Source organism: Tetrao urogallus (genome assembly GCF_951394365.1).
Source record: "Tetrao urogallus genome assembly, chromosome: 4".
NCBI lineage: Eukaryota > Metazoa > Chordata > Aves > Galliformes > Phasianidae > Tetrao > Tetrao urogallus.
The window spans coordinates 37,306,264-37,333,736 of record NC_136817.1 but is presented as its reverse complement, the minus strand read 5'-3'; the positions used below and the strand labels follow the sequence as shown (position 1 = coordinate 37,333,736).

At 43.5% G+C, this 27,473-nt stretch overlaps 1 protein-coding gene across 1 annotated transcript; it reads left to right on the top strand.

Annotated features, from left to right (window-relative positions):
• Positions 1-529: 529 nt before the first annotated feature.
• On the top strand, positions 530-26,193 carry ALPK1 (alpha kinase 1; the record flags this gene model as incomplete). Its single annotated transcript, XM_079534975.1, has 13 exons — positions 530-650; positions 4,456-4,610; positions 13,372-13,570; positions 14,976-15,035; positions 16,569-16,655; positions 17,466-17,542; positions 18,550-18,645; positions 19,156-19,260; positions 19,680-21,771; positions 22,509-22,662; positions 24,115-24,277; positions 25,198-25,384; positions 25,997-26,193. 13 exons carry the CDS (start codon positions 530-532, stop codon positions 26,191-26,193), a joined length of 3,693 nt encoding a protein of 1,230 aa, XP_079391101.1.
• Between the last annotated feature and the right edge of the window lie 1,280 nt (positions 26,194-27,473).

Sequence of the window (27,473 nt, the reverse complement as noted above, 5' to 3'; positions counted from 1 at the left end):
TCCCTCTGCTTCTGCATGAGCTCATTGCTTCTGCTCTCTGATCTCCAGGCCACCTGGTGCTGCCAGTTGGGATCCAGCCACCCCAAGCTGCAGCAGAGGAGAATTCAGCTGATGAGATACAGAGCCAGCTGTGCCTGGCTGCGTGCCGTTCTGCTTTCCCCTTCCTGAAGCCTACAGCTTCACCAACTTCAGAAATATTTTCATACGCTGTTTCCAATCACATCACTTTGAATTATGGGAGGAGTTCATTAAGTAAGAGAACGATCAGATTTGTTTTGTTGCACAGGAAAGAATGGAAGACATATTTCCACACATTTCATTTCAGATGGCTGAGGCAGAAAGCTTTTCCTTCTGCTCTACCACTGGCAACGCCGTAAGCACCCATCGGGCAGGCCTCTGCTCCTAGGGCTCCCCCAGCGCTCACTGGTGCTGCTGGAAGGGGCTTCAGCCATCTTCCTGCTCTGTTCAGCAGGTCCCTCCGCCTCAAAGGAGCCCTCTCTGCTGGAGTAGCCAAGACGGAGTGGTGGCCATGAACACCCACGGCGCAGTGGCCGCACTGCTGCAGGACTGTGAGCGCTCGTTGGCCACACTGCTGTCAGCCAAGGCAGATATCCACGAGGAAGAGGAGCGGGAATACCAGCGGCACCAAGGTGAGGCCCCAGGGACAGCAGGGCGGGCAGCCGCTCCTTAGCCATGCCCTATTTTTCTGCTCCTGGCAGATGAGAGCCAAGAGACGACTGGATTTCAGGGCAGTGAATGGGACGTGGGCTGCGGGTAGGCAGGGGAAAGCAGCCCACTTTGTTGCGGTGAATTGCTGTCAGTTCTAATTTTAGGCTTCAGTAAACATGAGGCTGTAAGGAACAGTTTAGTTGGGGAAGAACAATGCCCGAAAGTTTGCTGATGCACATAAATTTCAGTTATTAAAAAAAAAAAAAGAAAGAAAGAAGAAAAAAAAGAAAAAAAGAAAAAGGATGCAACTTCTGAATAAGGGCACATATTTCCTCTCCTTTCAGTGGGGCTGGGGGAGGGCCCTCTCTGTTTGTCAGCTTCTCCTGATATATTAAAGAGCTCATTGCCTGAATCTTTATCTCGTAAAATGCATGTGACCTCTGTAAGTGGTGTCCAAAGAAAAAACTTGCAGTATCCCTCTTGAAAGGAAAGCCCATGTCAGCTAATGGCTGGAATGAATAACCGGGAAGGGAAGCAGTAGTTAGGGAGGGCACTAGTAGAGGAGCTCTTCACTTGTTTCAGTGCTAGCACTGTGGGCTAGAAACATTTATTTCAGTGCTGTGGTATTAAGGGAGGTTTTAAAAAATGACTTACTAATTCTGGTGGAAATGCAGCTGATACTAATCAGTTTCAGTAATCAACTGAAGGCTCAGTTCAGCTTTCTCCAGAGTCAGACTTCCAGAGAGCTCCACAACGTAACTTCCACAGTTTTTTTGCTCACCAATGAAGAGCCATGTTTTTGCATTGCTGGGCATGTGAGGGTCACACCTGTTCTGTGCAGAGCAGAGAGGTTACATACTGCTGTCTGCCGTACCAAAAAATAACTTCAATGAGTACAGGGCAATGCAGTAAAGGACAAAATTGATATTTCTGGGGGAAACAGTACAGGCATCAGCAAAAAATTGCAAAACTTGAATTTTATGCAGGTTCTATTTTGTATTACGCATCTGCTGTACCATCCCTTTTCCAGTTCAAAGCCAATAATGTTTGGTGTTGCTTGCATGACCGGCTTGACCATCACGTCAATGTGATCTTTAAAACCCTTTGTTTGCCCAGAGTGCGGGGCTGCTTCAAATATGTTTCTGCGCACGCCTTGTTCTCGCTGGGAGGTCAGCCGCCCTTTCTGAAGCACCTCGGCCTGTCTGTGCTGGAGGGTGGCATGTAGATTTCTGCCAGGGATGCTGGAAGATTCTTCCTTTTTGTTTTCAACAAAAGGCTACTTTGTTTTCTCATCACAAATTCTTTAAAGCTTGATTATCTCCCCTCAGAATAGGCTCTTGAACTCCTAATCAGGTAGAGCTTTTCCCCTTCACCCTCCTCATCCCTTCTCTCCTATTACTGCAGCAGACAAGAAATAATCAGTTTAGTTCCAGCTAAGGTAAATCAGCGCCTTTATAACTGCTTGATTAGCTGCAGCCCTTCAGGTGAGCTGCTGGAGGAAATGGGCAATCAGAGCCTGCAAGGATCTCCCATCTCCCCAGGACCTGTGCCTACAGGGCTCAGACCCATTTGCCCATTCTGGAGGGAAAACTCATGGCCCTGTGGCTTCCGTGGCCCTCAGAGCCCTCTCTGCTGGCACTCTTGTTCTGGCACCTGTATTTCAGTTCATGGCTACAGGATTGCTCATACCAGCTCCCCAGCTACTTCATGTAGCTTATAGTGGATGTTTCTGTGTCACTGTATCAAATTAATATCATTAGCGTGCTAATTGCATTTATTTCCAAGTGGTGACTACTGGAATCAGGTCAGGACTCAAAGCCCAGCAAACAAACACAAATGCCCAACACCGAAGGTAGCTGGGGCTCATAGATCAGATCCTGCTGAAAACCTTGCTCTGAGTTCCTCTTGTCCATCCACAGTGACTGCTGGGGGTGCCTCTGAGAGTGAAACTTCACTAGTAAAGATGTTCTTTGTTCTTTGGTGCATCAGGCAGGAGGGGCATTAAGGCTTAACCAAGGATGACATGGGAGACTGGAAGAACTGGGTAGCAGAAATACCTGTATTTTTCAGAGAGAATACCAACATCCACATCATCCCATTGGTTGTTTTTGTACATTCTGACACTATTACTTTTCCTGCTTGGTGTTATTTAAGTAAGCTTAAGTTTGAGTGGGAAGAGCAGATGGCAGAGGAGGAGACAGAATGGCTGTCTGTGTGAGAATCCTATGACTGTTTCCCTAGATCCCCCCCCCAAAATCCTCCCACCCCTGTTGGGATCATACGGGGAGAGTTAATATCAGCGTGCTTGACTGTCTCCAGGCACTCTTTGTCTTCTTTTGAGGAAGATTTTGGGAAGCTTGATCTTCAACCACTGGCTTCTTCTTGGCCAACCTACATACAGGGTCAGGCCCTACCTCAGTTTTCAGGCCTGATGAGGGGGCAGAGTGCCCCTATTCCTACCTAATTTTGCAGTGCCATCACCACAGGAGCCATGAGATGCATGGGAATAGGAACTCTTCTTCCTCTGGCCTTGCCTCTTGGGCTCCTTTCTTTGTACCGAGAAGGGCTAGGCCTCCTGAAGGCGTGATATGAGACCAGCAGGGCAGTGCAGTTGTGCTGTGATCTGATGGGAAGTGTGTCCAAACCTGCACCAGCAAGTGAGAAAACTTGTGTTGGAAAAAGTGATGTATTTTTTAAAGGTGACTTTTTGGAAAACTGGCCCTCCGTATCAAACTTCCCTCTTTTGCATAGGAAAAACATACTGATGAATGCCCTACAGTATGAGCACAAAACAGAATCCTTATGTAGTTTATTTTCTTCCATTCTCCATAAAAGATAGATTAAAATATAGGTAGTAATACATTTATTTGCATTATCTCATTAAAGAAATTATGGTCTCTGAGCAGGATTTTTTCTGGGGATTAATGGCCAGTAGGGGTTAGATCTGCACCTGATGATCACCATTGACCCCATCTGGCCAATAATCCTTGCTAATCCACTTTTATTGGCCAGAGAGCCTGCTTGGCCTATGGTTAGTACAGTACATAGGAGCTGCAGCTTCACTGCTGTTTGGAGAAAATTAAATGTGGGTTGCAGCTGAAAGGAAAGGACAGATTCAGGCCCAGCTCCAGCTGTGTGCTCCCACTAGCAGTCTTTCCTCAGTCAGATGGGTTGGAGACACGATTGGACCAATGGCTTCATGGCACATGGGCGATGCTTCATGCTGGGAGCACAACCCAGGAGCTAGACTGTGCTCAGGGCACAGCAGCAGCTCTTCAGCCTTGTGGTATAGCATGCAGGAGCTTGGCATCCTCTGCCCCAGCAATCCTGACACACAGGGTTCTCAGTTCACCTGAATGACTGTGATACACTGCCTCCAAAGAAAGAGCTTCCAGCAGTGGCCAGGTCAGTGCATGAACAGAGGGCTGTGCGAGCCTCCGCCGGGATCTGCTCTGCACATGCAGTCAGTGTCAGTGCCCAAGCATGTGGATCAATTTCTTCCTGCTGTAGCAATGATCTCTCTGCTGCTCAGGGAAAATGTATCCTATAGCTTTCTTTGAGTTACTCGATTTTTTTTTTAGACTGAGTAACTCAAACCAATGACTTTTTTTCCCAAATGATGAGTTAAACATTCTCAAACACATCTGACTGTTTTTCATTGCATCCCTTTAGATCTATGCCCAACTGCTCTGTAGGTTTATCTCTGTTTTGTGCAATGCAGCTGTTCTGTGTGGAATCATGGCTGTGCTCACTGCTATATCTTTACCAGCAATTTGTCTTTTCCAGCATTGCTTCCTGATGACTTGAGAACCCTTCTGGAGGAGGCGAAGGGAATGAAGTGGCCCTTTGTGCCAGAGAAATGGCAATACAAGCAAGATCTGGGCCCAGAGGACAAAACCAACCTGCAGGATACGATTGGTGCCAGGCTCCCCGATCTACTGGTAAGAAGCTCAGCACAGCTATTGTGGGAAGCGTGGGATGCTTGGGGCAGGAAGGTTTCCTCCTCTGAGAAGGTGTGGAGTTTCTTGTTTGTTTAGCTTGAGTGCTTGCTTTGCCCATTCATCTTGCTCACTTCTGTTTCCAACAAGATGTGTGTTTGCCTATTACCTGAAGACCTGGCACTGTAATAAAGCCAAAATGCTTTTCTAGTGATTTTCCAGAAAATTGCTTGACTGGGACCTGAGCTGGCCAAAGCCAAGGCAAGCAAGTTAAGCATGTAATGGTCTTCCATGTGCATAAGAGGCACCAGTCTGAGTGAGGAGCTGCAGGATCTAGGAGGTGCTGAGGGATCCCAAAGCGTACTGTGCATATTTTATCTATCTTTAAGATCAGAAAGCAGGAAGGAGTTCCCATGGCTTCTTGTTTTCTGATTTATCTGAGTTACATGTTGCTTGCCCAAGGGGCAGACTTCTCCCAGCAGAGCCTGAGCGAGGCCTGCAGGTGTTGCCTGGGGAGCATGATGGCTTTGGGCAGTGATGAGGAGCTCCAGGAAGCTAAGGGCTTGTGCCCACTGCACATCCTTCGCCAGCACCATGGGTCCCAGGGATCCCAAATGTGCCGGGGGGTGGTGCTGCTCCCTGGGCATTTATTTTCTTTCTTTGGTGTGTGTGGCCTCCGACAGAAATTTATGGCTGAGGTTGACCTCCTTTACAATCCCTGTTCAGAACTCCAGCTTCGCAGCGTTTGTCTGCTCTCTCCCAGGACAAACACCTGCAGTAAGCTCCCGGAGAGACCTGGATAGATGGGAGATTAATGCGGCGGTAATAGAGGGGCAGTGTTCTTAGCATTATGCCTTCTCCCCAGGTAGATGGGTCCTTTCTGAGATGATACCAATTATTTATTGCTGAAACATCTGTTGATAACTGCAGCTGCCCTTGTTAAACAAAGCATATCATGGGGTCATAGACCATAGGGACCTAAAATCCCACTGCATGCTCGTTTCAGACTATTCACCAATACCCCCTGAAGTCCATTGGTAACCATCGGCTTCAATGCTTCGTCGTGTGGTTGAAAATACTTTGTAAACATTGTGCTGCCTTTCCCTGTGTGCTTTGAAGTATTATTTCATCTTCGCTGGTAATTTATATTCCAGTGCTATTGTACCATGGGAAAAAGGGAAAACCTTTTTTGTTTTCCATTTAATTGTAGAAAGACTGACATTTTGACCTGTATTATTAGTATTAGTCGGGAAAAGGGATTTTTTTTCCCCTTCATTCATTCCTCCCCCCCCCCCCCCCCCTTTTTTTTTTTAAAATAAAATTTCAAGGCAGAGCAAAGGCTGCTTCAGTTCTTTGAATAAAAAGCTGGGAGGGAAATGAAGCTGAAGAGAAGTGATTACAGTGTGATGAGGAAAGATAAAAGTCTGAGCAACTTTCTTCTTCTTTTTTTTGGCACGAGGGACAGAAAGATAATGCAAGTCCCCAAAGGAAAAAAATATTTAAGCCTTTGCCAATTTAATGTCCATCAAAACCTTAAAAAAAAAAAAATCATCTCTGTTTATTTTAATTTGCCATGCTCAGAATAAGCTCATAAACCGTAATTCATTACATTTAAAAAGCACTTTGAGATCCCTGAATGAAAGGCGCTTCATTACCATAACACACTGCGCGGTGTGGAGCTCTGGCTGCCTGCGCCCCGACTGGCCGTTCTACGCTGCGCGTCACGTCGGCTGAAAGGCTCCATGAGACCAGTGCAGGGAGTAAGCGGATTAGGCTTTGGCTTCAAGGGTTTGCCTTAGTGCTACACTTTAAAAAGTGGGATGCCCGATGCTGGTGGCTGTGTGCTCGTCTGATGCACCAAGAAAGCAAAGCCACCCACACCTGCATCCTTTTAGAGAGCTTTTCTTTAACTCTACTGTGGGATCACAGTAAACAAACAGGGGTTACTTCTCTAAAAAAGAATATCTGCTGCAGGGTAAAGGATGAGGCTGCGCTTCCAAAAGGGAGAGTTGTAAGTGTTGCCCTTCCTGCAGATCACCCATGTCTGGAGACATGGAAATACCCTTATGCTCAGTGACCAGCCAACAGAGGGCAACATGCCCACAAGCGCACAGGCTTTGATCCTGCAAACCCTACTGAGGGCTTCATTGGAAGACAGCTTTACATGCAAGTAGATCTCTTTTGGGATTATTCATGAAATGTTTGGTTGTGTTTTCTTATACAATTAGAGCCCATGTTCAAACCCCTTGTAATGATGTGTTGAGTCACAGCCTGAACCACTGATTGGTCACCTGAGGCAAGGACTGAGTCAGCCATGGGAGCACAGGTGAAGGCAATTCACCTGTGTGACTGGAAGGATTGGAGCCTGGCTGCACCTCTCCTGGAACCCCATTTAAGGGCTGACTGCCACGGGGGAAGGATCTCTTTCTGGAGATCCCTTCTTTTGAAGTTTTCTACTGTGAGCCTAGGATATGGGTGAGCATATCATTTTTGATTGTCCTTTTCCACCATGATAATCTTTCTAACTATAAGCATGTAAACTACTATCCTAACCCTGCCACTTTTCTAACTGTACAATGGGGATCATCATTTTTACCATGCACAGCAGTAGTTCCTGCATCCGGATTCAGGCATTCAGTCATGAACCAGGACCTACTGCAATAGGTATAGTGCAAGAGCAAAAAAAAAAAAAAAAAAAAAAAAAAAACTCAAAAAACTTCAGCTTCAAAGATTTCATTTGCTTGTGCAATTACACTAAGGACAATCGTTCTCAGTTTATTTTTAAATGCACTATTGAAATAACCTTCAGGTTAAAGGTGTCTGTCAGGTTGCATGTGTTCCCAAGACTCTCCAAGAGCAGGTTTACTCCAAGCAGCTGTGCAGGAGGCTGTGCAGGCTGATCTCCACTCTAGTTGGAGGAGTGCAGATCCTGGCCCTGGTCGTACAGAATCTCCTCGTAGTTAATGTGGCTGTGGAAAAGAATAAGAAGAATAAGTCCCTGTAGCCTTTGCCTGGGCCCTACCTAATTATGTGCTGCTGGATTATCATTAGGATAATCATTCTGGGGGAAGTGCCCCGATACCCTTAGGGATGTGTGTGGATCTTGAGAGCTGCAGCCTTTGAAAAACAGCTGAAGAGGGAGCTGAGGATTTAGTTTACTCCTCCCCATACCTGCTGGTGTGGTAACAGGAGAACCAAAGCCCTTAAGACCTTGGTCATTCTGGCTGACCTTTTGTTATCTGCCTCTTAAGAGCTCTTCTTTGGTGATCTGTGTGAAGTAGGGAATGACTGAGCCCAGAGCTGTGGCCGCGGGCTGATCTCAACTCATGAAGGGCTTGGTGGCATCCTGTCCCCTTATGCTGCGCAAACCCTGTCACTTTGGGGCTTTTTGAGTGAGAAGTGTCAGAAATCAGGCCCTGTCAATGTGGGACGATGGCCAACATCCCATGTGTCACTCGTACTGCCCAGCCAAAGCAGCAGCTTCAGTGGAAGAGCTTCAGCACAGCTGCGCAGTTGGCCAGCCCTGTCCCACTGCCATGCAGTGCTGCAAAGCACTCATCTTCTACTGCATGTATGGAAAAACTGCAGCAGGATTTGCATGGGCAGTGCCAGGAGAAAAACATGAGCTGTGGTCCTGGGTACAAATAGGGCTATTTGTTTGCTTTGTGCATCAGCAGCATTTACTGTTCTCAGATGATGCTTCATGGAGCCTTTCGTCCCTGGAAAAGGTTTTGAGTTGTCTTAATGGGGTCACTGTGATATTTATTTTATTTTTATCCCTCCCCTCCTCCAGCTGCTTCTCAAATGGATTTTTACTTTGAGGACAGATTTAGGAAAGAGACTCTTGGAGACCCTTGGATCTGTATATGATAATAAGGGTACTGATGCTGCCCTATCAGGAAGGGTTTCTCATAGGCACTTAGCTATTTTGAAGTATTAACATATCCCCTTTAATGCAGTATTTTAATGTAACACAAGGAAACACCAATAGGCTTTTAATTGAAGACTGAGCACAGCAAGGGCAAATCGGTGCCACAAAGTTCCTGTTACAGTTAGTAGTCAGCAAAATCTTTCTGCTCCAGGGGTCCCTCAAATCCCTGCTGTCAGAAAGAGAAGGCCCACAGGAACTCCTGCTCAGGAAGTTTCCTCAGTGCTTTAAAGGCTTTTCTTCTGTTCTTGCCCCAAATCGCTTCTCCTGAGAATGTTCAAGTCCATCATGGCAGTGTCTCCTGACCCACTGGCAAGCGTTTTCCCACTGACCCCTCAGTCTGCAAGCACGTCTAGAGCAGGGGTGGTGCCTTCTCTTCATGTTGTGGTGAGGTATGTGTCCTCCATCCTGCAGAGGATTTGGGACATGGTGCAGCCAGGTGAATGCTCCTGGGTCTGCTCTGCTGGAGCAAGTGACAAGGGAAGAGGCAGTGCACTCAAGAGCAGGAGCTGGGAACAGAATGGAGGAACATGCCCCACTGCCCCTATAGTTTCTCACTTCATGAAGGATGATAAGGCAGCTTGTCAAAACTGTTCCATTCTGAGGTGTTTTGAGTTGCCAATAATTGACCTAATGCTAGGCTCATTGAATAAACACCCAACTCTCCTCCGCCTTCAGGATGAATAATATGAGCTAATTGAGAGCTTCAATCACTCAAGCCATTAAATTGGATCCTCTGCTGCTCTGAGCAGAGAAGAAAGTGTCCAGGAACCTCTCGTTCCTTCCTCTGCAACTATGTACTGCACAACTCACCCATTCTGTGTTCAGGCTTATCCATCTGCACATCATGGCCATGCTTTCTCCTGCCAGTCACAGAGGTGGTAAGAGGCTTGATTCATTGTTATTTGCAGAGTGTGCTCTGATTGCCAGCTGAAAGGCTGAGATTGATAGAGAAGTCCCGTGCAGTGACAGCGGCTTTGGTCTCTTGGAAATGCAGGCTTTGCTAACAGTGCGTGGGGTAAAAGGGTGAGACTTCAGCCAAATCCATTGCTGTTTTGACTGTGTGTTTAATCTGACAGGGTACGAATGTAGGGGGAGAAAGAGACAGGCAATTTGTTAGGGTTCAGTGAAACGCTAACTGGCAGTAGATTTTGAGGGAGAACCTGGCACCTGGAAATGCCTACTCTGTGCACATAGCTTGAGGTTTTTTTTGTGACTACTCTTGGATTTTAGAGTTTAAAACCTCAGCCTTGATTACAAATAAAGACTAAAATAGGGTGAGGTGACTGACCATAGGCAAATGCAGGAGTCCAGAGTGCCTGCAAAACTGTGTGTGCACTTCAAAAATGATTTCAACCCTTGATGCTGCAGGGATGTTTCTGCAATGGGGACCCTTCTGCACCTGCAGGCTGCGTGGGGAATTGCCTGTGGGACTGTCGCCTTATAAAGAGGGCAGAGAGAGTGGATTAAATCAATATTTCATTTATTTGGGCTTGTAATTCCTCTTACATCAGCTGCCACATAAGATCTCTGCAACTCCCTTCCCCTCCTCCCCACCCTCATTTACTATGCACCAATAATTTCCCTTTGACGCGATGCTGCCAGCTCCCGTGCCAGATGGCCCCGGTTCTGAGCTGCTCCCTCTCGGGAGCAGCCCCATTGTCAATGCAGAGGAGGCATCACGGCTTTGAACCCAATGCTGGGACCCAAACTTCGGCCCCGGCGTGAGGAGGAGTTAACCCACTAATGCAGGAAACCATGCACACAGCACACCCTCCCACTCATCGCCATTAAGGACAAGCCCTTCACTGAAGGCTGTTTTGCATTTTCCCCCGCAGTCTGTGTATAGAAATCTCGTGCAAATTTAATTCTGTCACCACCTGATTCCACTTCCCAGGCGTGAGGTTCCCTTTGTGTCCTAAACTCAATTAGACATATGCATTGGGCATCACGGACACAGATGTTAAAACAAAGTGCGCACGTACCCCACTCTTTCTTTTTCTCTTTTCCCCCTTCCATCTCGATGTGGATGCAGTGAGAAAGACAGCGAGTAAACCTGTTTATCTCATTTGTCCCGTCTGAAGAGAAAGATGCCCGCAAGTGAGAGCCGAGCTGGGCTGAGGAATTCCTGAGTGGTGCCATTTGGCAGTGGGTGAAAGGCGTGGGTATGGATTTCTGGGTGTGCTGCAGGGAGCATAATTGCAAAGCTTGACACCGAACCGCGTCCTTGTGTGCCACACAGCGTGCGGCCCGGCCTTTCAGGAAAGAGGAGCTGAGTCTCTCCCCCTGGCTTGACTTTTCTACATTTTGTGTCCATTTGGTTTTGGAGAGGGACACAAGAGGTTTCGGCATTGAGCGAGGAGTTAAATTATGCAGCTGCAAGACTGCCAAGCCCTTCAGAATAGGATGCTTCGTTTAGATTTTCCACAATGCTATTGAAGTGCTTATTTTCCTCCTGAAGAGACACAAACAGATGCAAACTTCTGTAAACACTTTAGAAATGAATTCAGTGAGTTTGGCCTCTCAGCAGTGCTCAATAGCTGACAGAAAAATGTCTAATTAGTGCAAGTGGAAATAATAGGGCCACTTGGATTCCTTCCATCCTCCTCCAAGTCTACTTTTCCTAGGGACTCAAAGGCCCTTTTGTTTGGTAGGTCACCCTCTCTCAGGCTTTTGTGCTCCAATCTATTAAAGGAAGAAGGGGAGGAAAAAAAATAGATTAGGCGATGCTCTGTGCTTAAATATATGGCCTGTTCATGAGCATTTCAAATGGATAGTTTGCAGTGTCAGTTTACAGGTGCTTAGAGAGGGGGATTCCTCCATTGTTGACCAGCACAAGCGGGCTGTACGTGCAGAGCTCCAGGAATCCTTTTCAAGTGCCATCCTCTTAGAAAATCCAACTCAAGCTCAGGAAAAAAAAAAGAAAAAAAAAAAGGAAATTTGCACAAATCTGCCTCACTGTGCAGAGGCAAGTGAAGTGCAAACAAGCCAGAAAACACTTGAAGCAGATTGGTGCTGCAGCCCAGCATTCACACCATAATCACAAGCTCTCCGGATGGTCTGATATGGGCTTTCCCCACACCTTAGAGGGCTCTGTTCATTAGAAACAAGTGTTACTCAGGCTGCTGCCATTCCTGCCCTCAATCACTTGATGATTAAGCTGCTAAGATCAAGAATGAGTCTTGCTGTCAGGAGGCGGTTCTCTGAACTGAGAGAAGAAAGCAGAAGTCTGGACAGGGTGGAGGCAGTGAGGAGACTCAAGAAGCCCAGTGGTGACTGGAGTAATCAACAGCATCTCTGACATGGTGCTCTTGGGCCTGCGTGTCCACACAAGGAAGAAGGGAAGGAAACGCATGCTAAAGATAAAAATTGAAGACAGTTGTCCAACTGAGTGTTTTAGTGGGATTTTCACAAAGCCTTCTTGACAATCATCCTCTCATGATGACAATCATCCTCTCATGATGCAGTGGGGCCCGAGCCACTGTGTTGCTTAAACTCTGCTATTAGCAGATTTACAGGCTGACAGGAATGCTATGAGAAACAGATTCTTTTTATGAGGAGATTTCGTATAGTTGAAGGTGTTTCCTGCTTTATTCTCTTGCAATTTCTCCCATATCATGACACGGTACTTGAGCACTGCCAACTCCCTGGCACTGGAGCCAGGTGAGATACCAGGAGGCAAGGCTCCGATGGCCACTGCCATGAAGTCCAGGCAAGCCACGGCTGTGCCTAGCACCCCTGAGACTCCATATGGCCAAAGAGATGGGTCCTTTGTTACAACTGATTGCTGAGTTTTGAAAGTAATATGCTATCTACCACAGAAAGCGGTATTTGGTAGCCATCGATGTGCCATTTGCATCCTCAAAGAGGCCACATGGTGGTTTCACTGGGGTCCTGTCCTCTTAACAGCATGCTGCCTGAGGAGCTCTGTATGATTCCTCATGTCAACGTGATGACTGCTGGAATACAGAAAGAGTTCTTGCAATTACAGAAGTTATTAAAGGTAATCTGCAAGGGGAAAGCATTGCCTGCCCTGTTTGTTTGTATGTGGTGTACAAAGAAATTTTAATCCTCCATTCGAACTTAAAGCTACACTGATGCTGGCTGTTTATAGCCAGGGTCTGGTTCCACAGATAGCCACATGGTCCCTAAGTGTCCCCCATTTCCTAGGGGACTTCAAGGAAAAAGAGGAAAAGAAAAGCTGACAGTCATATTCTTGAAAATGTAGTACTCAGACAGAAAGCAGTCCCATCTGAGACAAATGCTTTAGTGACCATTTCCAGTCTCCCCAGACTCCCTTTAAAACTAATTGTTATTACCGTTATTAATCTGTTGGATATAATTTAAATTCATTAACAGACTAACAAATTATATGGTTCCAAATACTGAACACCAATTACAAAGACAAAACAAACAAACAAAAAAAACCCAAATGTTCAATTAAAAACAAAAAACCAGAATCTTTCAATCTTAAGAGTGAAAATATGGCCAGAATTAGTCAAATTATAGCTTATAGTAAATATCTAATCAATGCTACAAAGACTTACCCTGTTTTGTAAATGCCTAGGAAGACAGAGGTTATGAGTAGAAATTTTGAGGCAGCCTTTTAATTGCTAGTTTTTGCTTCTCATATTGTTTGGTAATTCTACTTGCTTATAAATCTGTGCAGTTGCCTTACAACAAATGACTAAGGAAATTCAACCTGTCTTTAAATGGTATGTAGCAGCCCTTTTAGGAGAAGTATTGCTAAAGCTGAGTATTTTCTATAAACAGTTGGCAGAGTCTTTGCTCTGTGGATTTCTTCGAGGTAGCCCATGGCACTTGTGTTCTTTTCAGGTTTATTTGAAAGCTTCCATCATGGTCAAGGATTGTGTGACGGCAGCTGCTATTGTGTTCTTGATTGACCGGTTCCTGTACTGGATTGATGCCTCAAGCAAACTCCTGAAGATCGCCAAGGGCTTGCACAAGCTGCAGCCCACCACACCAATTGGTCCTCAGGTGGTCATCCGCCAGGCTCGCCTTGCCGTCAATGCAGGTACCAGCTCCCGGGCAGCCACTGCTCCATTTTCTCAGCTCAGACCCAATTAGGAGCTACTTGACTTTGAAGAAGATACTTTGTCCCTTTCTGGGGATGACGTGCTTATGATCCTGGTGCCATCTTTTCAAACACACAGCCCGCTCCCGGCCCCCTTGGGCCCTCCCAGCTCCTCTCAGTAGCACAAAGGGGCTGGTATAAAGGGCTTCAGAGCCAAAATCAGTAGAGAAAATTGTGAAAGGGTGTGGAAAATACTAATTGGAGCTTTTGTTCCTTAACAAATATTCCCCGCTGGTTTCAAACAGGGATATCTGAATTGCTATACTTCTGACCAAGGGCCTTTAAAAAGTAAATTAGAGTCCTGGCATTTTCTCTGCACTGTCCCAGCTGCTTTTTTTTTTCTTTTTTTTTTTTTTCTTCCAGTGGGACCACTTGACTATGCAAACAATGCAGCTTACCCCCTCTAAGATAAATTGATTGATTTATTAATTTTTTAGATGTCCATCGTTCCTATAACATGGGCAACACCTGAAGGGTATTTTATATATCATCTTTCTATTGCAAAGATGTATTCCTACTTCTTTTGGGGAACGAGATAGATCCAGAAAAACCTGCTTTGAAAAAGACAATTAAGGAATATTTTATTTGCAGAAAATAGTCAGGACTGTTAGCTCCCTGCATAACCATTTGTTGCTGACACAGCCTGGTCTATGGGCTAGTTCAGCCAGCATTCATCTTTCTTCACTGGCTGGAGCAGTGAATGAATTAATTTGGATAACTGTGACAAAAAGCAAGGTGCAACATCAGTGTTGATCATATTAGACTTTCAGACGTTTCTTGTAGCCCATCAAGCTGCTTCAGATGACTCTGCTATGCGACAAAACCTCTGAACCATATGACAGGTGGCTGAAATGCAGAATGCAGATTACCAACCTTCTGTTGAACACTGCATCCTTTTTTGCTCAGATTTTGGCTATATCTTGTGATCATAGGGTGCTTCTTAAAAGCGGGTAGACTTGAGTCTACCTGGAGTCGTGGTCCAACAATGCTAATCTTGTGTAAGCAGCTGGATTGGCTCTTAAACCAACATACAGCCTTAACATCTCTCCTGAAAGAAAGTAAAGAGTTTTTTGGAAGTAAATGTGTAGCTAGAAACATTTGTTTCACCAGCACTTAGTTGCAAAATTTTTGGTGTATGCAGAATATCCTGTGTCACAGTGCTTCCTGAGCACGAGGCAGCATTTAGCAGTACACAATTAACTGGGAAGTTTAGGCTGATTGTGAATACAATTTCAGCACTGAGGAGTACAGTTTGCTGGGGCTTTCACTAGTGAATATTTTTGTTCATACTACAATGTATGTTTTTATATTCACTTTCTTAATGTTTTGATTTGTTTTTAATTAGGTAAACTTTTAAAAGCTGAATACATCCTCAGCAGCCTTATTAATGACAATGGAGCAACAGGTAAATATATATTTATTTTCCAATTTCATAATTACTATTTTGGTGGGACTATAGATATATATATATATATTTTGTACCAATTTTAATGGTCACAAAAATTTCAAATACAGCCAATCTGACATCAGTCTCTTCTCACCACCATTCCTTTGCTGTCCCTTTGTTGTCACTCTACTACAGTATGGAAACTCAATGGACACAATGATCTCCAGCGGTCCCTTCCAACCCCTATGATTGTTTCATTCTGTGAACTGAGACTTTGTTTTGAAACTTCCACAGTCCATCTTTGTATGTCTCCACTTGGGAGGAAAAATATTATGGATTGCCAGCCTTACTACTAATTTCTCTGTAAAACATGGACCAATTTCAAGAAATTTACTGATCTAAAAAGCAAGGAAAACCTACACCCCCAAGAAAACAAACCAGGCTGAGTAATGCTTATGGTCTTATTCACACTGATTTTGTGAATGAAATTATTAGCTATAACCCAGACCTGTAACAGGTAGCGGTGCGTTTAATTACCATATTTTTGGAATTAAGGAAAAGAGAGTGAATCTTGCATCTTGCAGCACTTCATTCCACGTCTGGATAGACGCAAACTATAAAAGTGGGAATATTCTTTAATATGTGGTGGTACTTTCAGAAGCTACTTTTTTTTCCCCTTCCTGTCAAATGACCATACCACTGGTAGCATGACTTCTTTCAGATCTGCAGGGGCACGTACTATTTATAATGGTAAAAATTCACAAATTTGGATGGGCATCCAAAATGACAATTTAATAATGGTTTTGAGACAATATATTTTAGATTTTTAGACTTGTTAGCTAACTTTTAGTCTTCAGAGTGTATTTAGTCGCTACATTCAGGTTTCACAACAGCTATGAAAATTAAAAAATTTAGCAAGCCTATTCTGGTTTTTGTTGTTTTGTTTCTAATGCCAAACTGAGATTCTCATACAAGAGTGGTCCTCATTCAACAGAGCCTCAAACAAAATACCTCATATCACTGTTAAAGTGGTGATTTCATTTTGTATTATAATCAGGTATCAAAATAGGTTTGATAATGAAAGACTTTGTGTAACTAGTAATTCTGTTTTAATGTGAAAACCTTGGGTTTGATCTTTGCAATGCTCTGATATCTGAAAAGAATTTTTTCTTTGCGAGTGTTGAAAAGTATTTTGTTCTACTGCATATGTCAGTGATGACAAAAATATGCAATGTAAATCCTTTTGCTTTTTATTACAACTCAGTATGTTTTACATACAGTGATTTTTTGTTACTTCAAAGAAGAGAGGTACCTTTCACATTTTGTGTAGTTCTTATACTTTGTACAGCTGTCACTTCAGCCACGTGCTGTCTGCTTATATTCCTTATTGCACTATCCCTTTGTCATCTCTCTGGCTGTAAGATCTGACTCAAACTGGATGGATTCAATGGAAAGATTCCTCGCAGTTTGCTGGGGTTTAGGTTGTCCTCAGAGGCTGAAAATGGCAGCAGCATTATTCATTCTCTATTGAAATTTTCAATTCTTTCCCAGGTACCTGGCAGTATGCTAAGGAAAGTGATAGGATCCTTGTTCAGTCAGTCTGCTTACAAATCAGAGGACAGATTCTGCAAAAGCTGGGTAAGGTTTGTTTTTTTTCTTTTTTCTGTAAGTATCTGTTCAAGGTTATCCACTATTCTAAATAATGCATTTGTTGTATGTCAGAATTTTAGCTTATGTGAAACATCTGCCTGGTGTCTGTAATGCAGTCACAGAAGATGAGGTATATACACATGTGTTGGAAGAAGAAGGGACCTAGAACCATGTACCAAGCAGGCACATATTAGGAATTATCATTTTATTATTAACGTAGCCAGAAGCTACAGAACATCCTGAAATATCATTCCATTTTTCTTCTGATGCTTTTATCAAGTTCACTGTTCCCAGAGGCATGCTATAGTTTAACAGAGATCTATCACAGCACTTTCCTCAGTCAATTCAAGAAGATCCCTAGCATTTAGCATGATGGACTTCTGTATCCAGGACTTGGTACTTGAGGCCATCAGCTTTAATTTTATGCCCTTGCTGTGACCCTTTATCTTCAGTGACTGTTGAATTGAAGTCTTTCATGAACATACAATGTGTGTCCATGTACAATCAAAAGCTAGAGGAAACTAAAAAAACATTCACTGTCACCAAAGCAAAAAATGCCTTCAATGAGGAAATATTGTTGGTAGGTGGGTGGTTAGATTAGATGATACTGGGGGGTCTTTTGCAACCTTGGGGATTCTATGATTCTATGGATTTAGACTGTTTTGGGGATTCTATGATTCTATGGATTTATACTGTTTTGAGGGCTTCTGTCTCTAGGAAGTATAAAATCCACCTAGCATGTTGAAAGCTACCTGAAAGAAGTACTGTGTTTAGTAATTGTTTTCTGTTTTATTCCAGGGATGTGGTATGAGGCAGCGGAGTTAATTTGGGCTTCAATTGTGGGATATTTCAAACTTCCTCAAGCAGATAAAAAAGTAAGATCTCCTTTTCACTCTGGATAATCTTGCTAACGTAATAGTGATTCCAGATTAGCATCTGGTTACTTCAGTCATGTCTTTTTAAAAGTGTTTCAATTATGCATCTCAGATACCATTAACAGGGCAAATATTCTAACTGAAGTATTGCACATCATTTATGCATGCACGCACAGGCTTGTGGACACCTTTTTTCCTGCAGGGGAATGAAAACAATCATTTTCATTAAGCAGGATCATCTGAAGTGAACCATCACCTAGTATGTCACAGCTGCTTCTGAAAAGAACTCACTAATCCCAGAATGCAGCCACAGATTTTTGTGGTTTTTTTGTAGGACTACCACTAAATTTATTTAGCCAGTAACTGAGCTGTTTGCTGGAGGGTTCATAAGCTGCCCTATGCTAGCAGTTGTGGGTGATTGGATATCCTCTGGCCCTGTGGTACCTAAACACTTTGCAACAACTAGCATATCTGTCTTCAACAACTTTGTGAGGCATGGTCACACTAATCTTCCCACTGCCAATGAAGCAGCAGTCACACCAAGTGCCCGTAGCTAAATAGGAATGTGAACATAAGTCTTGTGAGTCCTGGGGTCATGCTTTAAAAATTTTTGTAATTGTACTCCAGTAAGGGGTATACGACAAAAACAGACCTCATCACCTCTCCCATATCTTCACTGTCACAAACAGCACCTAGTAAAAATAGCTAAGGAAAATGCAGTGTTGTTCAAATTTCTGTTGAAACTCAGAACTAGTAGCAATTAGGATAGCTACCACCTAAGGAAACTCCTAAGTATACACTAGGCTGCACTTTCTGCAAGTTCAAATTGATAAAACCGTACCACCCTGAGATGACCACTCTGACTTACTTAGCAGTGCTTCCCTTTGGAACTTTTTTTGTTTTGTTTTGTGTGTTTTTCCTGTCGTACATACAACCTAACTTACTGCAATCAACAATTCATGGCATAGGGGAAAAACCCTACCATTACTTTCCATTTCTTTTTTCAGGGAATTGCAACTTCCTTGGGTATTCTGGCAGATATATTTTCTTCCATGAATGAGAAGGATTATGTACGTTTTAAAACCAATGCAGCAGTTAACCTGGTAAGACTTCTGGTTTGTTTTTTGTTAGTGCAGATTCTTCCGACAAATTGTATGTCATTGTCTCAAATTCAGCCATATTTTTTTCATCCTCCAGTTTCTCATCTTTGCTGAGAGGGCTAAAGCAAATTCCATTGTTCCCATTGGAAATGTTTATTAGCACCTAGATAGAAAATTGCCTAGCTCCGGGAAAAAGAAAACAAGAATAACTATAGAGTGTGTATGTATGTATGTGCGTGTGTAGTAGACAGAAGATTTACGGAGCCAAACCCAATAAATCTATGATAAACTTAAGTTAAAAGTCTTCTTGAGAAATATAAGTGGTTGTTGTGTCAGATTCTGTGTCCTGCTCTAAGATTCAAATGTATCAGAAATCTACAAATCCCGGGTAAATCCCAAGCTGCCTCCCTCCAGTCAGGTAAGGTTGCCTCTCAGATAAATCCTTCTCTTTGAAAAGACAGCTGTTAAGATGGAGCTTCTCCTGTTTTTTTGTTTGTTTGTGTGTTTCACCAGACCCTTCTCCAGGAGTCCAGCCATCGCTTGCTATCAGCTGCTGAAGCCTGCAAATTAGCAGCAGTATACAGCCAGTATACCCCACTGTTTGTGCTCACAGCTGTGGTGAGTATTAGTCCACGTTCTGGAAGAGTTATGCATGTAAGAGAAGAGTCTAGGCTATTAAATTTGGCTTTAATATAGCTTCCAAGCTTCGTACCATAGAGTAGGCTCCTATCTGCTTTGCAGGTGCTATATGTTACACTGGACTCTAATCTGAAGCTAAGCAGATGGGAAGAAAGCAGTATCTATCCATAGAGTAAAGATGGGCTTTCAAGACCAACTGGGAGTGCTGCTTCTCCTTTAACTCCAAATATATTTCAAAGGTGAAAAAGCAAGATTGTTTCCTCATGGAAACACAGCAGCAAGCAGTTAGAGCCACTGTTTGCTTTCAGTTGTAAGAAGGAAAGATATTTTTTCCTCTCATTTATTTGTGACAGAGATATAGGTTTTTAATTCCTAGACTCCTCTTTTCTTCCTCCCAGAACATCCGTGGAGTGTGTTTGCTGTCCTATAGTCACTCCAAGGACTGCCCCCCAGAAAGGAGGAAGTTTTACTTGTCTGAAGCCAAAGAATCCTTTGAGATCGGCCTCCTCACCAAGAATGATAACAGTCATGTCACCAGCAAGCAGGAGCTCCACAGTTTTATTAAAGCTGCTTTCTGCCTCACAACCGTGCATCGATGGCTCTATGGGGAGAGTGAGAAACTCTGTGAGGTTGACCAGCTTTGTAGAGAAGCCATAGCAAAACTGCATACGTACAGCACTTCGTTTACAGAAGAGGAAGAGGAAGAGAAAGGAGTGCTTGCAGAAGAGATCATGTCTCTGATCACATCTGTTAAGAAGCTCCTACAAGTGGAAACCTTTCCTAATTCTGATGCCAGGTCTTATGTGCCAGACAGCTATAAAGGGGCAGTGAAAAAACCTGTTCTGCAAGGGGAAGCCAACTTTGAGAAAATCCTTGCCATGAATTCTCAGCACCATCTTTCAGTGTGTGAAGTGTTTAAAAATCCTTGCAGAATTAAGGAAAACACACTGGGAGAAACACATGTGGGAGCTTGTATTACAACTTTAAAAACCGAAACCAAAAATACAGACACCATGTGTACCACTGATGACACAGCATACCAGAGGAAGGGTGCTGGAAAAATGTTCAGTACACCAAAAGTGGAAAGTAGCTCAGAGAAGCTCAGCGGCCAAACAAGAAACAAACAGAGCAGTTCTGATGTAAGAAATATTTCCATTGAAAAAGGGACCGAATCAGTAAAAAGAGTAATAATTGATGAAAACAGTGTTTTCAGCAGATGGCAAAACAGAAGTCAAACCACTTCTTCAGAGAATGCTTGGTGCAAGCTGTCACTATCAAGTTACTCTTCCAGCTGGGAGGAACTGAACTGTAATAGCAACAAAGAGTCACCCAGTGGAGGACAGCAACAAGAAAAGGGCTCAGTGGAGGAGCAATGCTGCACAACAGAAACAGATGAAAATGGTCAAGCTGCTTACATGCACTCATTGTCACCCAGAACTCAATATACTTCTCTTAGAGAGCTTCCATATGGTTGTTTGAGGTCACCTCAGCCTTTCTTAGGGGTAGACACAGCCCTAGCTAGAAGGCCTGGGGAGAAGGCTTCTCCTGAGGGAGCAAAGCTGAGGAAGGGAGAGAACTCTTCGGAAGGGAAAAGGGAGACGAATAACACAGACTTAAAGAACAACTCGGTTCCTTCCCTCACCGCTCCTTCTTATCCTGCCAGGATGGAGGAGGAGGAGTGTTCTTCCTCCTCCTGGGCGGAGCTGGAGCCCTGGGTGATGGCCGCCCGGCCGATGGGCGCAGGCTGCAGCACCACGGACAGCGCCAGGGTGGGCAACCTCCTCTCCGGGGTGGCCGCGCCCCCGCCCCAAAACAGTTGTGTGGGGCGGGACCCGGGGGGAGGAACCGTCGACAGCACGGAGCACCCCTCGCCCGACCTCAGTCCTCCCACGAGTAGCGCTGCTGCTGCAGGATCTACAGGCAGCGAGCCAAAGCCAGACGGCAGCTCCTTCGTGAGTGAGTGGCTGAGGAAACCTGCAGCCACAGTCGGACACACATCTCTCGAAGTGCTTGAGGTTGACCCCCAAGCAGAAACTGTAGATGACACTGAATTTGATTTCATCAGTACTGGAGAGTTAGTAAACGGTTCTCTCAGAGCGACTGCTTCAGAGCTTCTGGTGGCTCCAGGTGCAGCAACAGGTTTGCCTTTGCGAGGAAACAAATCTGTAACAAAACACTTCGAGTGTGCCAGCACTGAAGAAGAGGAAGAGGAAAAGCCTCAGAGCAACAAAAGACTGTTCAGCTCATCACTGTGTCCATGGCACAGCTCAGATCCGATGCCCGGCAGTTCCCTTGAAAGTCCATTTTTAAGCCTGAGGGGAAGTGGTCTTGTCTTCACACCTGGGAGAACCAAGGAAGAAATCCTTGATGCTCGGATTCTGAGGGATGATGACTACATGCAGCTTCTGGCAGGAGTAGAACACAACTGGCTTGTCCAGAGATTGATGCCTACTGGAATGTTTAAGTCTAAACAGCTTCATAAAGCATACTGTAAGTTTCCTCACAGGAACTGGCATTTTCAAGCAATGCTACTTCCATAGAAAACAGCTTTTACTCAGGCTTTTTAACCTCATAATTTAGTCACCACTTCCTAGGGTTTTATAAGTTGTTATTCTAAGAAGTTTTGTGCAGCAGTTTTAGCAACAGAAGAACACCTGCTTGAACCATTTTCTACTATTCCTTCTTATTCACTTGCACATCACTGGCAGCTTAATAGAGATGGGCTCCATCTCCATGACCACTCAATCCCTCCTACTTCATCCCTTCATGCAATAGGTATCTCAGGTCACTTGGTGCCTTGTGCCAGTTCATCAAGTCATTTCTCTCCCTTTCCTTATGCCAATTTAGATTCCACATTTAATCCTGCAAACTATGCATTGAGACAATGATTATTAAGTTAATCATAAATAACAGTTTAATTTATTTGCTGTATCTTAATTTGTAGACTCTTACTGAATATACTAGAAAACACAGAAGTTAGGAGCAGCATCTCTGTAGCTCATTAAGCTCATTAAGTAAAACCTGCTGGGGGCTCATCCTATCATGTTTCAAATCTGTTTAGCGACTTTTTGTCCTTGATGTAGACCTAGCTACATCTTAGCATATATTTGTTTGCCTGGAACTTTGCCTGGATATCTTGTCTCCTCTGTGATGAGACATCATCCCTCAGCACAGGTTTACAGAAGTCTTGAATTGTTCAGTCTACCTGCAGTGTTTTCTTTTTGTAGCTGCTCTTCTTTTGAAATACTCAAAGAAATCAGGCCTCTGGACAGGCCAGGAAACATCTGTATTCATTGGGGACTACCTGAACGTGGCAAAAGAAGGCAAACAGAGAAATGCATTTTGGATACACTTCCTGCACCAAGAAGAAAGCTTGGGAAGGTACTGATCAAACCAATTTCTGAAAGAAAAATTTTCAGTGCTATTCTGTGTAATCATGAATGAAAACTCTGGTAAGACTCATCTCACACCTGTGATTCAGTAGTACACTGCTTTGTCATGCTGTAATTTTTGTAAGGTATTTTCAGAAGATAGAAAGAATTTTCACTTGGACAAGTGAATTACAGTCACAAAGGGAGATTTTTTTCTTTATTCTGTTTCAATTTAGTTTACACTGAGTTAGCCTTTGACTGATTCACTTTAGCAAGAATGCTTCATTGCCTTTTTAAATCTATTGAGCACTTTGCAATCTTCACTACGCTAATTCTTCTCATCATTCCATCTAACTCTAATTTTGAATTTTTGGAAAGAAAAGGCTACTTCTAACAACCATGTTCTAACAACCATGTTATTGTCTGTTTGCTCATGACAGCTCTTAGACTACCTTCATCCATGCTGAAACAAACTCAAGTGAGCTTAAATGAGCTTAAGTGTAACTTTATTTGGCTTCTAGATTTGCATTAGGGAATTCCTATTTCTGCTATTCCCTAGCACCCTAACAAAACATACTTAATTTGAGATTAACTTGTTCTTTAAGATAATTTTACCCAAAACAACTGTAAGTAATTAAGCTAGCATAGATTCCAGGTTCTGCTGTTTCATAAAACAAGCTCTCCTAATCCTATTCGTAGGTAGGCAATACAACATTTTATGTTGCTGAAGAGGGTGCAAGCACAGAGTCGTATTAGTACTTCAGACACACATCAGTTTGCTCACCTTCACCTTCCTGTGAAGACACCAGCATTTGTTCCATTCATAGGCCAAGAAATACAGCCTCATACCTGCTCCCATCTGAAAGAAGGAAAGCTTAATATGGTGCACGGCCTGAGTCAGTAAGAAGTTACCCTAGCTAACAGACAGGTGCAGTACCAAGTACGCAGCTCCCAGCCCAGAACTGCTTGACACCGAGATCTTTCTTAGCACAGTGAAGAAGCAACAAAAGCTACAGGCAGAGAAGTTCTTCAGTTGTTTAAGTTTAGCAGTGGGTGCATGCAATGGATGCATTTGTTCTGAAAGCTGAGTTAAAATCACCTATTTGCTGCAATTAGGCCTCAACATGAGGAGAGCTCTACCTGCTGCTAATCACAGACTGTAGATTATTATTAGAAGTAGCTTAAGAATTCTTATGTGTAAAGAACAGTATTTTAAAGCTTGACTTCAAATCTTTCCTTAATATGAAACCCTTATCTTAGGATCAGGTTAATCCTTACAGTATTTTACTGTAGGAGATGGAAAAAAGCTCATACCTTTAATCACTGTAATTTTAGATGTATCACCATCACCAACTGGCTGCCACACTCTGCTTTGTGATGATGTTTGTGTACCACAAGTAGGGCTTCCTGAGTGCAGTCTGCTGCAAAACTGACTACAGCAAAGATTTTTCTGCTTGCTTAGGTATGTTGGGAAAGAATATAAAGAAGAGAAGGGGCTTCTTCATCATTTCAGTGATGTGGAACGACAAATGACTGCCCAATACTACGTGACAGAATTCAACAAAAGGCTGTACGAGCAAAAGATCCCTACCCAAATCTTTTATATCCCATCTGCAGTACTTCTGGTAAGAGCTGTCTTCAAAACAGTGCCAGGGAATTGATGGGAAGAGAGTCGTAAGTCATTTTGGTTGGGTGGTTTTTGTTTTTTGTTTTTTGTTTGTTTAAATAGGCCACCTGTAGATGACATACTCTAATTCACGTGATATTACCTGGTAGATGCACCTGATCTTTTCAAGACAGAAGATACTTATGCACAGAGATGCAAGTTCAAAAAATGCTGGTTAAAAAAAAAAAAGAAAGATGCTATGTCCTGGTGGAAACCAGAAATTCACTTCTGTATGAAGCTCTAGAGTCATTCAGTCTTTTAGATCATTCTAGCAGCAGATCATACCAGCATCTGCAGGGTGCAGTGCTGAATTCACAGTTTCATTATTACTATGTATATGATAGCATGATATGCATGTTACTGTTTCTGCTAGATATTCTGGCACTAGATCTGGCTTTATGCCACTTGCTAGTAAGGCTTAATGACAACCTGGAGTCAGTATTTATGCTAGTCTCTGCACAGAGAAATTACTGGGGTCAAGAAAAACCAAGAACACACAAAAAAACCACCATTGTTTATTTGCATGTTGAAGGAGGACCAAGAGGAGCAGAGTTATCCAAATCTTTTCAGCTTTAGACACAGTCTTCTGAAAGAAGTTCCCCATTTGCTGGACAAGCTAGATATTTGTAGAATTTGTTGCCCAGTTTGGCCTGCTAGGTTGGTTTTGTGTTGGTTCTGGTGACACCACTGTTCTTGATAAATATAAGTTCTGGAAAGCCTGTGTTTTAAATTAGCAGTGGATTAATATGGGGACTCTTTCCATCTTATGATAGAAAGTTCTAGCAGGAAAAAAAACGACAGAAATTAAGTTAGAGGATCTTTAGTGTCCCTGTTTTTACATCTCTACATGGGTGAGTGTCACTGAAACTCTCTTTTCAGATTCTGGAAGACAGAACAATAAAAGGATGTGTGAGTGTGGAGCCCTATATCCTTGGGGAGTTTGTGAAGCTGTCCAATAACACAAAGGTAGTAAAGAATGAGTACAAAGCCACAGAGTATGGTCTGGCCTATGGCCATTTCTCCTATGAGTTCTCCAATGGAACGGAAGTTGTTGTTGACCTGCAAGGTTTGTATTGCACTGAGCTTCATTTATTGCATGTCCCCTCATGTTGCAGAATATGCTTTACAGGGACATACCTTCTCTAAACGACCTAAAGTGAGAGAGGTATGTGTAGGTGCTTTTTTGCCTTGAGCAGTGTTCTTGCTGTCTGCTGTGTCACAGTAGAAGCACAAAAGCTACAGTGCCCTAGTGTGCCACAGCTTCGTGCACCCGATTAAGGTGAAGCCAATCTGCAAGGACATGCCTGAGGAAAGCATCTAAAGGAGAATCACTAAAAGAGACAGTGGATCTTCTTGAGCTTCCTCCTTCTCATAATCGGCAAGCCTAAAAAATTATCTATTCAGCTAATGAAGAGCTGAGCTCTTTGCTTGAAAGCCCAGGATATGACATTCAAAATTCAACCTTTGGTGCACTCAGATATGTCTAGGATGCTCATATACAATTTAAATATCCATTATGTATCTCCTAGAGTTTTATTCTGCTTTTACTGATGTAGGTGTAAACTGAGAATCACTGAAATGCTGTTATCAGAGGATTTGCTGTGCCAAGCAGCCAGTACTGAGTGTGATGGTGCAAAGGCTGTACTGTTCATTACCAAAACATATCCCTCTTTTGCAGGCTGGGTAACAGGTAATGGAAAAGGTCTCATCTACCTCACAGACCCACAGATTCATTCTCTTAATAGCAAAGATGTTTCACGCTCTAACTTTGGGAAGAGAGGAATTTATTATTTCTTCAACAATCAACATGTGGAATGCAATGAAATCTGCCATTGCCTTTCTTTAACGAGACCCTCAGTAGAGACACCAATGTAGACTCACAGAAGACAGCCAAAGAGAGTATGGCCCATAAGCTGAATGGTATGGTGGTATTTATCATACACACAATTAGGAACATGTTGTCTTGGTGAGAACAGGGCCTCTGAGATGACATCCGTGTAAGCACCTGCAACAGTTTGGGATCTGTAGAGCAACACCAGGTAGTACCATGTTACCATCTTGAGTACCATCTGAAACATGTGCTCTTACAACCATCTGTGAGACTTAACAGAAGAACATAAGAGAAAGAAGAAAACAGCCTCCAAAATTCAGCGGAAATGTACTACAAGACTGTACAAACCTCCAATGCATCTACAGACTCAGTTGGGGCAACAGGCACCATCTGCTCTTTGGAAAGAGTAAAAAATGGAGTGAGACAGAGACTTGCGTTTCAGCCATCCGTAAAATTCACAGGAAGTTGTATAAATGCTTCAAGGAACAAATGGCAATGTTTGGGGCTGATTAAAAAATAAAAACGCAATTTATTTCAGAGGAGTGTTGGAACACTATAATGCAGTGAAAAGTGTCGCAATGGCTCAATTGCTCTTTCAAGGCCTCACTCAGCATTTCTGTTACAAGTGTGTTCATGGGTGTGACCATGAAGTATTTAAATAGATGGAAGTAGTGTTTTAACTGCAACAGCTGAGAAAACTGCTGTTCTTCAAGAAAAAAAAAACATACAAACAAAAAAAACCCTCACAACATTGATACTCCATACATGAATAATTTAAGCCTGCTACATCTAGTGAACTCTTAGCAGAGTTTCCCAAAGGTAGAACAGTTCTCACCTGAGGACAGTACCTCTTTTTGTCTGTGAGCACCATAAGTTTTATGATTCTGTAATGAATTCCCACAGCTAACAGCCCCTGCCGAGACCTGATCCTCTCACCTTGCTCCGCTCATGCAGCCAAAGGCTAAACCTTTACCTGCACAAAGAGGATTTCTCTTGATGATTCTGCCCATGCAGGGGTCATACTTTATTCCCTCTCATACAAACAGCTGCAACTCAGACTATGGCCTTCAACTTAAACACTGCAGCTGAATTTCTGTTATTGTTCACGGCTGTAACATAGCATTGTACCCACAGAGACCCAGATATTTAAGGCCAGCACTGGCCAGCCTGCCACATGCATACTGGCCATGTGCTCCAACAGTGTGTGCTGGGTTAGAGGCACACGGTACGTCTCAGAAGCACATGCTGGGAAGCAGACCCCTTCCAGCCTTGTGAATGCTGGCTGTGCAGCTGAAATCCCACTTCTTTTTCCCACGCAAGCTGG